The sequence below is a fragment of the Petaurus breviceps genome, unplaced genomic scaffold, assembly GCF_028583685.1.
Source record: "Petaurus breviceps papuanus isolate PSGF00001 unplaced genomic scaffold, PetGlider_PUasm1.0 387, whole genome shotgun sequence".
Classification (NCBI taxonomy): domain Eukaryota; kingdom Metazoa; phylum Chordata; class Mammalia; order Diprotodontia; family Petauridae; genus Petaurus; species Petaurus breviceps.
In genome coordinates this window covers 284,473-296,744 of record NW_027186308.1, presented here as the reverse complement: position 1 = coordinate 296,744, position 12,272 = coordinate 284,473, and the positions used below count along the sequence as shown (strand labels likewise).

The 12,272-nt window shown below is 52.9% G+C and overlaps 1 protein-coding gene across 5 annotated transcripts in view; it reads left to right on the top strand.

The window, feature by feature from the left end:
- The window catches only part of TSPEAR (thrombospondin type laminin G domain and EAR repeats), a 173,530-nt gene extending 161,652 nt beyond the window's left edge, over nt 1–11,878 (top strand). The window contains exons 10-12 of one of the 5 annotated variants that reach the window (XM_069100288.1): nt 4,164–4,351; nt 4,734–4,835; nt 8,576–11,878. In XM_069100288.1, the coding sequence (XP_068956389.1) occupies nt 4,164–4,351; nt 4,734–4,835; nt 8,576–8,729 (444 nt within the window). In that variant the 3' untranslated portion in view covers nt 8,730–11,878. Of the gene's footprint in view, nt 1–4,163; nt 4,356–4,733; nt 4,836–8,575 lie in introns of those variants that run through there. The other 4 variants (XM_069100289.1, XR_011170751.1, XM_069100290.1 and 1 more) reach the window with 4 other exon arrangements.
- Nucleotides 11,879–12,272: the final 394 nt, after the last annotated feature.

Sequence of the window (12,272 nt, the reverse complement as noted above, 5' to 3'; positions counted from 1 at the left end):
CCTTCTCCTGGGGACATGGGAGCTTCCATCCCACCCTGCTCCTACCTGCCAACCTCAGGAGTGGCAGCTTCGGGGCTTGGCTGGAGCCTCTGTTTGAAACTGGTCTGGGCAAGGACTCCTTGGCAGGCTGGGAGTGATCTTGCCTCCATGATCTGATGAGCGATTGATGGGCTTTGGTTGCCCAGAGGGACCTGTGGTCAGCCGGGCCCAGAAGGCCCATGGCCACCTCTGCTGGGCACACAGAGCCCTCCACTCTCCAGTTCTCAGGCTTGGAGGTCTTTCAGTTTTATTTCAATATTATTTTATTTTGTCAGGGAAAAGTCTCATGATGGGGAGATGAACAAGGGTAGACCAAAGGCCATGGCAGGCCCAGGAGGGACATCCACACCTGACATCATGCAGGGTCAGGTTCTCAGATACACTCTGTAGCTGCTGAATCTCTCTCTGGGGGGAAGGGCCAAGGCTTCCCAGGAAGTGGCATGAAGTGGACCCACAGGCTGTCTGAAGCCTGGCAAAGGCCTCTGGCCTCTAAGACAGGTCACCCAGTGCTGACAGAGCCTCCCAAGCTGGCACCCTCCTGACTGCAGCTGCCAAGCCAGCAACTCTTTCCCTGAGGATGAAGGAAGGCCCTGGGTATAATCTGGTGCCAGGCAGAAATGCTGATGCCCTCCCCAGGAAACCACAGACTCTGATCTTCCCCACCTCAGCCAACTGGCTCACCTCTCTCACCTGGAACCTTCAGGGATGGCCCCTGGGCCCCCCTGTGTTCTAGCCTCGGTCAGACTGTCCTCTCTGCAGCCCTATTCCCAGGACTTCGCCCAACCCTTCCTGGTCACTAGCTCTCCTTTGGCCACTGTCTGCCCAGATTCCTCATTCCCTCCTGTGACCCTGATTGGAGGTCAGAGCTCTCTATCTGGGATTGCTGACTCAACCTTTTTGGCTGAATTTCCCCAGGCCTAACTCAAAAAATATATATGAGATTTCCCAAATTCTGGCACAGTTTCAAGCCTTTAAAACTTTTTAAATGTCATGTTTTAAGTCAGTAGGTTTAAGCTCTAAAATCTCAGAACTGCAGAGATTTTAGGGACCCCCTGCATATAGACATAGACAAAAATGGGGAGATGAGGAGTCCCACCCAGTCAGCAGCCTCTGAGGAAACTTCCCAGCAAGCCTGGGTCTGGGGTTCTCTTTGGGCCTGGAACCTCCCCTGGAGCCTGAGCTTTGAGTATGCAGAAGGTGAGGCCCCTGGGCCCCTCACCATCAGGACGAAGGACAGTGTTACCAAGGTGGGACTGTTGAGGGAGAAGCTTCAGGCCATTGGTGCCCCAAGGCCGCCCAGCATGCTGCTCCCTGTCTCCCATCTGGGCACAGGGTCTTTCCAAGTCTAGTCCTCTCCCTCCCAAGCTGTTCTGCCTTTGCTGCTATTAATGCCTTGGGGGAAAAACCATCCGTTACACTGGCAGGCATCCCCCACGCCTCCTCTTCAGGAACCCCCTCCCTGAGAATAGAAAAGGCAAACAAAGGGGGGTATCTTTCCCCATCCCTTTCCACACGGAGAGCTCAGTTGTCTCCTGCACCGGCTTGGGAGGCCGAGGTCATGGGCCCAGTCTGAACAGAGGAGCAGCTGAGGTCCACAGCTTGGGGGGGGGTGAGAGCCCCCAGTAAGCATCTCGGGCTCCAGGGGAGGTTCCAGGCCCAAAGAGGACCCCAGACCCAGGCTTGCTGGGAAGTTTCCTCAGAGGCTGCTGACTGGGTGGAACTCCTCATCTCCCCAGAGGCCACTTCAGGCTGCCCACGTGGTGCCTGTGTGTGGGTTGCAGCATATTACCAGGAAGGCCTGTTGGGGACACCACCAGATGTCACATGGGTGACTGAACTGGACAGTTCATAAAGTGAGCCCAAGGGACAAAAGAGAGCTCCTCCCAGGGAGCCCCATGGAGGGATTGTGGGGGAAGCTCTGGCACGCTGTTTGGACACTGTAGAAGGACATGGACGAGAGCTGCCTGGGCTGGCAGGCACAGATGGGCAGCAATCTGCATCATTGGAGGGAAGACTCACACTGGGAGGTCATCAGCACCCCCTGGAGGAGCACTGGGAAATCGCTCTGTGCGCCTCACCATCCCTTCTTTCTGTGTCCACCTGGCCTACCCTCCAGTGTCCTGTGGAGGTCAAAGTCCCAACTCTAACCCTTTCAGCTTTTGTGCTCAGGACAGTTTCCCTGACTTGTTGGCTGTGGAAAGCTTTGGGGCTTCAGCGACTCTGATAGTCATTCCTGCTGCTTCAGGGAGGGGGCGGGCATGGAATTTTCCCTAGGATAAAGGGGGCTCAGGGAAATTCCCAAGCCAGATAGAGGGAATGAAGCCTGCCTTCTGTCCTGGAATCTCTCACCAATGTGCTAAGTACCTCTGATGCATTTAGTGTTTGTATTTTGAGAGGAAATATGGCGGGCAGACTCTGACGGAGGTCTGCCCATACCTCCCAGAGCCCTCAGCCTCTGCAGAATAGAGGGTGGCTGTCATTGGCCTTGGAGACCCAGTTCTGAGACAATCACTGACATGGTTCCTCCTCCCCAGAAGGAGATGGCCCAACACTCACAGGACTGTCCCAAGTCCATCCCTGGCAGACCCCATGGCAGAGTCATGGGGCAGGCCTTGTAAACCGGCCAAACACCAGCAGGGGGTATCTCAATTCCTTGGGCTCCAAATTCCCTCCTCAATTCTGGAAGCATCCTAGCCAATGGTAATGCAGCCAGATGGCTGAAACCTCATTCTTTGGGAGAAACAGCCAAGGGTCCTGTTCGGCCACAGGGCACCTCAAGATTTTGGCCCTCTGACTTCCAGGGTGAAAGCTGTCCAGCCACTGGACTTTTCTTCCTCTCAGTTTGCCCACCTTTGAAATGGGGAGAAATCTTTCCTACAAAAAATTACTGCACACACGTCTCTGTGTCACAAACCAAATTTCCCATTTCATATTTCTGGGAGAGACTGTCCCAAGCATCAATGTGTTCTGGCCAGACCCTGCACCTTCCCCACATTGGTGCTTGTGAATCACTGGATCCCTCTGTTTCTGGGTGACATTGGCAGATGAATGCTTTGGAATGCCCAGGAAACCCGCCTTGCCAAAGTGTGGCCAGTCGGTCAGCCAGTCAGTCAATGGACAAGTATTGGCAGCTCAGAGAACAACAATGGACCCTGAAGCTGAGCATCAAGGGGCCCCCGGCCCAGTGCTGGCCCAAGGAGCAGAGGCTGAATTGGGGGCCTGGTGACCACAGTGGAAGAAGGCAGCGCCTTCTTGTGGACAATGGGCCTGGCAGCTCACCCCAGAGGCCGGGAGAGAGCATCTTGTGGTGTTGGAAAGAAGGAAATGGGTTTTATCCCTAACTGAAGTTCGTTCTTTCCAGAATCCACAGGATTCGGAGCTGGTGGGACCTCAGAGTCCTTCTGGTCCAGTCCTCTCCCTTTGAGGAGGAGGAGATTGGGAGGGTCTGAATGATTTGTCTAAAATCCCATGGGTGGCCGAGCTGGGATGCACTGACCCCTTTAGAACCCTGCTTGTTTCTTGGGTCCTGATGGCTCCCCCTGGGCTCCAATGCTCTCTCTCCTTGGATTTACCTCTGTTGAATTAGGATGAGTGTTTGGCTCAGGGGTGGGACAAGGAGTCTCTACAGCCCCAACAGGTGAAGGGTGGGGTCCAGAGATAGCTTGGGACTCAGCAGAGTCCCAGGTTAGAGTGCTCCCTTCTCTCTCTCTACTTTGGCTGACAGTGGGGAGCAGGGGGGAGGCAGGAGCTCAGGGTCTAGGGTGATTCCACTGTTAAACTCTCCTGGGAATTGGTGTGAGCCTCAGTAAGGCACAGATGTGGGTCCCAATGGAGTTGTGGGCATGTGCTTCATCCAGATGTGGGCAGCAGAGCCCATGGCTGGCGAGCCTCTGCCCCATTTCCAGGTACCTGTGGAGTAATGAAAGCCCCGTGGTAAGTGCATTAATGAGGACAGGTCAAGCAGGCTGTCTCACCTCAGATGGCCACGTCCACCTCCTGCTGCCTTGCTGAGGTCGCTCTCCTTTCATAGGGTCCCATGAGCACTGCCTGGGGGCCACGGGAAGGCTTCTGCACCCTCATGATTGTTTCCAGTCCCTTCATGTGATTTTCTTGTTTCACCCTAGACCTTTGGGGCTGCAGACTGGGAAGTCTTCCACATTGGGGAGCGACTTTTCCTTGCCGTGGCCAATAGTCACAGCTACGACAGCGAAACTCAGCTGCAGAATAATTCCTACGCTATCAACTCGGTCATCTATGAGCTGAATGTCACTGCCCAGATGTTTGTCAAATTCCAAGACATTCCCACCTACAGGCAGGTACCCATTAGGCATGGCCTGTGGAGGGGGCACAGGGTCAGGGGACAGATTGGTCCAAGTCCTCAGCAGACACCTGCCTGTGCCTCAGACAGCCTGGCTGATGGTCTGCGGTGGCTAGCCCTTCCCAGAGGCTCCTGTCCCCATCACAGGGAGGCAGGAAATTCAGGTGTGCTGCGCCCAGCCCCAGGTGTGCATCCCCAGGTGACTTGGGGCTTGAGCCAGCTGAAATGTCTTGTACTTTGCCACAGGACTCAGCCCTTACAACAATGGGATTAGGAATTTCCTTAGGAATTTGTTGGCTCAGAATAATGCACCCCAGGGAGGGGCTGCTCCCAGGGAGAGCCTTCTACACTAACCTGCCCTATATTCTCTCTGCAGTGCTTTGGACTGGGAGTTTTTCTCTGTGGGAGAAGATTACTTCCTGGTGGTAGCAAACTCCTTCGATGGGGAATCCTTCTCAGTGAACAGTATTATATACAGGTATTCTGCCCATTATCCCTCCCCCACCCCTAACCCACCCCACCCAAACATGCACACTGTGGCCTGCCACCCTTACAGGGCCCATCTTCTGACCTTTTCCTCCACCAGCAGCCACCAGGTTCCCCCTGACATGTTCAGAGCACTTAGCAGCCCCTGGGAAGCAGTGAGGGGAGGGATAGGCGCCTGATGGGGCTCCTTCCTCTGAGCTGTGAGGGGGATCTCAGGGCAGAGGGAACAGGGGCCTTTGGGGCCCTGCCCCCGCCAAGCACTGACGCAAGGAGCCAAAGACAGTCCTGTGGTTATGGCTATGGGAGGAGTGACAGGAGGGCCACCGCCTTCCTCTGCAGCTGTAAGCAGGGAGGAGACATTCATGGGCAGGAGTCAGGCTCCAGAGGGGAGGTCCAGCTTCTCAGGGCTGACATGGTGGGTAAAAACTGGGCTCTGCGGCCAGCAGGAGTCAGGGTGGAGGGTCCTCCACACACCTGCCTTCCCACTCCCTTCTCCCCGGCTCTTTGGTACTTCCCTCTGTGGCCATTCACCTTCCTATAGCATGTGAATGGTGCTGTGCACTCCACTGCCCTATGAGGCAGGGTATGCAGGCAAGGGAGTAAACTGAGAGTCCAAGGATCTGTCTGAGCTGGAAGGCGGCACCTCAGACTTCCCCAGCGGAGCCTTTCCTAGCATCCCCTGGCTAAGCTCTGGCTCTTCTGAGGGTTTGAGTCATTGGCACATTGGTGGCCGGCAGCTTGGCAGTTGGGGTGGGGAAAGGGAACTAGCGTTTATTAAGCTCATTATTATATGAATTATTAAAAGTGTTATGTGGCATATCAATATTAACTATGATAAATGAAGAACTTCGCATCATTATGTGCCGCACCGTGCTCAGTGCTCTGCAAACATTATCTCAAATGATCTTCACACAGCCCTGCCAGGCAGTTCCTAGGTGGCCAGCTCCATTTCCCTGGGATTTAATAAGGGTCAATCATGTCCCAAACCCTCCAGATACTGAGACTCAAGGACAGCAGCCCCTGCCCTCTAGGAGCTGACCTTCTCCCAGGCTGGTACATCAGGTGACAGATAAGGGAAAAGAAAACATGTACAAAGTAAATGCAAATTGATTTGGGGACTGAAGTCTCAATAACTGGGGGGGTGGGGCAGGAAAGGCCACGTGTGGGAGATGTCTAAGCTGAGCTCACTGGGAGTCAAGAACACAAGAGGCATAGGGGAGGTCTTTGGGGAAAGGGTGCAGAGGCTTAGTGGTATTTGGGCAAATGGGTCACAATCTAAGACTCCAGTTTTGAAAATCAGCATAGGATGGGTGGGAGCTGGAGAAGCATCCCTTGGGCAAGCTTCTTCATGGGGTTGGAGAAAAGGTCGTCAGATTTGGCAGCTGAGAGGCCATTGGTCACTTCAGAAATGTGGCAGGTCTATAAGTCACATTGCAATGAATTAAGAAATGATCTGGAGATCAGGAGAGAAAATCCTTGGGAGATGAGGATCAGAGCAGCCAAGTACGGTCTCTCTCACCCCAAGCCATCTGTGGCAAGGAGAAGCAGCCTTCTTGTCCAGCAGCCTGCACTGACAGGGCCCACTGATTCCAGCAGGGTCCTCACCGCTGCCTGGTGGTGCTTCCTGGCTTCCCTGGATGCCTCGCTGCCCACCTTTCTCTTCTCTCCTCAAGCCCCTGTGACCCCTCTCACCAGAAGTTGGCATGGTGGCTGTTACCACTTGTCCCGAGCTAACCCTCCTCTTGGAGCCTGCACCTCAGCCCTGAACAGCGTTCCCTGTTCCCTGGTGCTTGATGGAGTCTGGGAGCAGTGTTGGCCAACTCTTCTCCATGTGCCCTTGATCCTCCCATGTCCTCCAGGGGCTCAGCCCTTTGATCTCGCTTCTCTCTTTTTCATCTTCAGTCTCATTTATCCATGGGCTCCTTTCCTGCTGCCAGCAAACATGCTCAGATCTCTCCCCTTTGTGAGAAGCCTCTGCTGAACTGAGCCATTCCCTCAAGCTCTTGTCCCATATCCTTCCTTCCTTTCGCTGCCAAACTCTGAGACGCAGCCACGCACCGCACTTCCACTTCCTCATCTCCCGGCCATTTCTTAACTCCTCACAATCTCGCTTACAGACCTGCCACATCTCCAGAGTGACCGATGGCCTCTCAGCTGCCAAGCCTAACAACCTTCTCTCCATCCTCATCCCTCGCGATGTCTCTACAGCCTTGGACGTTGTTAAGCACATGTTCCTCTTGGACCCTTTCTCCTCTCTGGGTTTTCATGTCTCTGCTGTCTCCTGGTTCCCTCCTTCCTCAATCTCCTTGGAAGGATCTTGGATCCTTGGAGACCTCTTGTGTGTGTGTGTGTGTGTGTGTGTGTGTGTGTGTGTACCACGAGCCTCTGTTCTGGGGAATTCTCTCTGTGTCTCTGTCTCAACACTATCAGGTCTCTGTCTCTCTCTCTTTCTATGTCTCTGTCTGTCTTTCTCCCTTCCTCTTTGTCTCTATCTTTCTGTTTCTCTCTGTGTCTCTATCTCTCTCAATACTGTGAGGTTTCTGCCTCTATCTTTCTTTCTGTCTCAACACTATCAGGTTTCTGTTTCTCTCTAACCTTCTGTCTCTCTGTCTCCATATCTCTCTATCTCTTTCCATCTCTCACTCTGAATCTAAACTGATCATCACACCTTGACACATCTTTGCTATTGATTAAACACACGTTCCAGGCAAGGGGCATAAGACACACCAGAGAAAGCCCACAACAGCTAACCATGACAGAGCTGTTCATTGGTGACTCACGCTCTGTCCTTGAACCCTCAGCAATGTAGATCTGTGGCCCCTGCATGATCTCCAGAAACAGGAAGGCCACCTTGGTGACTCTAGAGGTGTGAGCTTGGACGAGTCCCTGGAATGGCAAAATGGCGGTTTCTGGGTCCCTTCTTGCTTTGATATTTGTGATTCAGTCACAGAAGGACTGGACATAGATGGGGATGAAAGGAGAGACTAAAATAGTGGAGAGCCTTTGGAGGTCATTTAGTCCAACCTCCTTCCTTGTCAGAGGAAGAAACTCAGGCCTGGAGAGGGGAGGTGATCCAGGGACAAAGTGACTGAGCCCAAGCTTGAAGCCAGGTCGTCCACCTTGGTGACAAAGAGCAGATGGGCCCAGTCCAAGAAGGTCTTGCCCTTGACCCCTAGCTCAGTGTCGATGGTCTATGGGCCCAGTCCAAGAAGGCCTTGCCTTTGACCCCTAGTTCAGCATCGAGGGTCTATGGGCCCAGTCCAAGAAGGTCTTGCCCTTGACCCCTAGTTCAGCGTCGAGGGTCTATGGGCCCAGTCCAAGAAGGTCTTGCCTTTGACCCCTAGTTCAGCGTCGAGGGTCTATGGGCCCAGTCCAAGAAGGCTTGCCTTTGACCTCTAGTTCAGTGTTGATGGTCTATGGGCCCAGTCCAAGAAGGCCTTGCCTTTGACCCCTAGTTCAGCATTGAGGGTCTATGGGCCCAGTCCAAGAAGGCCTTGCCTTTGACCCCTAGTTCAGTGTCGAGGGTCTATGGGCTCAGTCCAAGAAGGTCTTGCCCTTGACCCTTAGTTCAGCGTCGAGGGTCTATGGGCCCAGTCCAAGAAGGCCTTGCCTTTGACCCCTAGTTCAGCATTGAGGGTCTATGGGCCCAGTCCAAGAAGGCCTTGCCTTTGACCCTTTGTTCAGTGTCGAGGATCTACGTGGCAGGGCCTGACTGACCCTCTCCTCTTGTAGGTGGCAAGGCTATGAAGGCTTCGTGGCTGTTCACCATCTCCCGACTTTTGGCTGCAGGGACTGGGAGGCCTTCAACACGACCACAGGTTTCTACCTCATGTATTCTAGTGCGAAGGAGCCGCTCTCCAGGGTGCTGAGGCTGAAAACGCGCTGAGCCCCAGGGCCACATCCAACTTTGCCTTGGTCTCTCCACCTCTCCAGAGGCCCTGGAAATAGTGGGGACCTGTGGGGTCCAGCCAAGGACAGCCCCACTAGGTTTGATTCGAGGTGACTCTGGGATGGCAGCAAGGTGAAGTCACCTGGGCATGTCTCTGGGAAGATAGCAGCACGTGGGCAGGGCCGCACTACTCTGAAATTCCCCTCACACAAAGAAGACAGAGGATTCTTTCCAGAGACAGCCTTCTCTGGTGTGTGGCAGACAGAAATGGAGCTGGGCCACTTTCTGTCTCGGTTCGTCCTTCATCTCCCCAGTCATGGTCCTTCATTAAGAGAAAGGTCAGCATCCCCTCAGTGGGACTCGCCCTCTAAAGGCATCACTCAGAACTTGGAACTGAGGGGAAGGCTTGCTTCATGCTGGAGGTTTGCAGTCAAGCTTCTGGGCATCATTGCTTCTCCACGTGCATGTAGTAAATGAAGGTGCCCATCTTAAGGCCTGGAGGACCTTCGGAGCCCAGAGCTCAGTGGAGCCTGGACACCTCCTTGGCAATTTGTGATAAGTAGGAAGTTTTCTTGTTATTTTCCAAAGGTGGGGTCCATAAAACTGTTCACCCCCTAGAAAAACTGGAGCCTCCCCACAGAGATCTGCAGCCTGCCTCCACCCCAAGCTGCTTGAGGCAAGGACTCAGCAGGAAGGACTGATCCCCTACAGTGGGCAAGGCTCCAGGGGCAATCCAAGAGGCCAATGCTATGTGACTAAACCACAGCATCTGGAGTGTGAGCAGCAGGAGGGGAAGGGTGGCACTGAGCTCCCTACAACTGCAGTTCCTTTGCATCTGACCCCCGGGCCCTTCAGTCCACACCAGATCTAAGGGAAGAGGCAATGCAGTGCGTGCCGGGGAGAGGCCGGGTTTGGGAATCTCTTGGTCACTCCCCGGAATTTTCCAAGGCACAGGGAGGTGCAATTTACATCGGGGAGGGAGTTTCCAAAGTAGGAGTTCCCTCTGCCAATGAAAGCATCAGTCCAAACGGACACAAGAACAAATCAGGGCCTGCCCTCATGTGGGTAAGGAGTGAAATACTACCTAGACATGGGAGAGAGAGCGAGGGCCAGCAGCTGGGGGAATCAGAGAAACTTTTGTACCTACATATGCAGGACCTGCTGGGGATGCTAAGAAGCAGTGGTGGGAAGAGAGGGTGTCCCAGCCATAGGGAATAAACTGTTCAAAGGCTTGGAGGTGGGAGATCAAGGTCAGGAAATATCTTGTAATTAAGACTACTGAAGAAGTCCAGGGAGGAAGGCAGGATCCAGAGCATTGACCAGTAGGGAGCCACTGCGCAGAGGTGGCCAGACGGTGTCTCAGGAAGGTTCACTGGGTAGGGATGAGGAGGCATTGCAGGCTCGCCATCAGCAACAGCCACAGACAACAGACAAGGGGTAAGAGAAGCTAGCCATGTACAAATGACCCTTGGGAAAAGAGCCGGAAGCCTGCCTTCTCTGCCCTCTCACCTGGAGGTCACAGCCCACATTGGCATCAGGCTTTCAGGCATGTGCAGCACTTCTCTCCCAAGAACCCTGGGAGTCGAGGAGTGGAAGAGGAAGGAGCAGAAGCAGCGCTCCATGGGGAAATCAGAGAAGAGCAGGAATGAGAGGGAGTATGGCTCAATGGCCAGGGCTGGACTGGAAGTCCAAGGACCAGGGTTCAAATGCTGCCTCTGCTCCTTCCTGCCCCCCTGACCTTGGAGGGGGGGACTCCATCTCTCTGGGCTTCAGTCTCCTCCTCATAAAGTGGGAGCACTGGTGAAGGAGGGGCCTGGGTTCTCATCCCGCTGACCCTCCCCGGGGAGCCCACCCCCAAGTGTTGTTTGTTACCCACCTGGCCACGGGATCCAATCCTTTTACACCTCCTGCCCAGGCTGCCACCTGTAGTCTCCATCTCTGCCCTCTCTTACCTCAGACACATTTCTTGGAGCCTCCTCTGCTTCCCACGCACGTGTACCTGCTTTCCTCCTCTTTTCTCAGTCTTCAGTCTTCCAGATATTTCTTCATATCTGAATATGAATGCTAAGTCAAGTGACAGAGGGAAGAAAGAGGAGCTCTGCCATGTCAGAGGAAAGGTGCGGGGTCATGCACCCAGAGCAAGCCCTGCTGGGGCTTCAGGGATGTCCTCTGCTTTGGCTATAAGGAATGTAGAAATCGGCAGTCCTGCCTCATTGTCATGTGTTTCCTAAGTAGAAGGACCTATTCATTTCATCGTTCTGCTCCAGCAGTAAAGTTGTTGGAACTCTAGAAGACTTTCTCATTGGGTAGACAGTTTCCTCTCCACATATACTTCATGTAAGTGGGCACAGGACCGCTCAGCATGGCATGTCCTCATCACAGAAGGCACTGTGCTCTATGAGAAATGCAGAATTGAAGTAGCTCAAAAGAAATTTGAGATGCACAGATTTAGAGAATCTACCCCAGCTGTTCATGTGGCAGCACACTGGACCTTGACTCGGCATAGGGATATCATTTGGGTGCCCTTCAAGAACAAAGGACAACAGTCAACCAAAGTGGGAAGAGAAATCAGAGTCCACTGAAACCCAGCAGATGTCACTGCAGGGGGCACTTGCCTCCCTTCAGGATTCTCTACCCCAGGAGTCAGCTCAAGGTGTGACCTTCTCTTGAGTTCTTTGCCTCTCCTCTTCCTTTCCTCTCTTCTGTATGGAGTGGAGAAAGACTGAGTCTCTTGTTCAAAGAGACCCATCAGCTGAGAAATAAAGGCAACATCTCATGAGAGTTTTAGCCTAGGGCAAGGCTCCTGGTTCCATAAGTCTCTCTGAAAAGTTAGAAAACTTGAAAATACAGATAACTAATAAAATGCATAGAGCTCTGAGCCCCCAGGCAATCTTTTGATTGCCATGCAGGAAATGAGGTATTATAGACAATTCAATTGTGTCATCAACTGTCCAGAAGCTTCCCCAACCCTTATTGCATTCCTCTAAAGGAAAAACAACTCAGGACACAATGAAAATAATCTTTATCTAGAAAGTCATCATTAAAAATTTAAGTAACCTTTATGCAAAATTTAAAATAACAGAAATATTTAGTAATAACATTCTATCCATTGCATAGAGCAATAAAATAGAATGGAGAAAAGAGAATGAGTAAATTTACACTTTTTGCAGCAGTTTCTCCGACCAGGCATAATTCAGTCGAGCATCAAGCGCTTAACATGTGCCTGGGCACTGTGCCACACACTGGGGATACAAAGGGAAGCAAAGGCAGTCCCTGCCCTCAATGGTTCGCAGTCTAATGGGGGACTTAAAAAGCAAGCAAATATGTACAAACAAGTTCTAGACAGGATAAGTTGGAGGCGATAGACAGAGGAGAAGCACACGAATTCAGAGGACTTGGGAAAGGCTTCCTTACAAGGTGAGATTTTAGTTGGGACTTCAAAGAAGCCAGGGGTAGAGATGAGGAGGGAGAACATTCCAGGCATGGAGGACGGCCAGAGAAAATTCCTGGAACTGAGGTGGAATGTCTTGTTCATGGTAC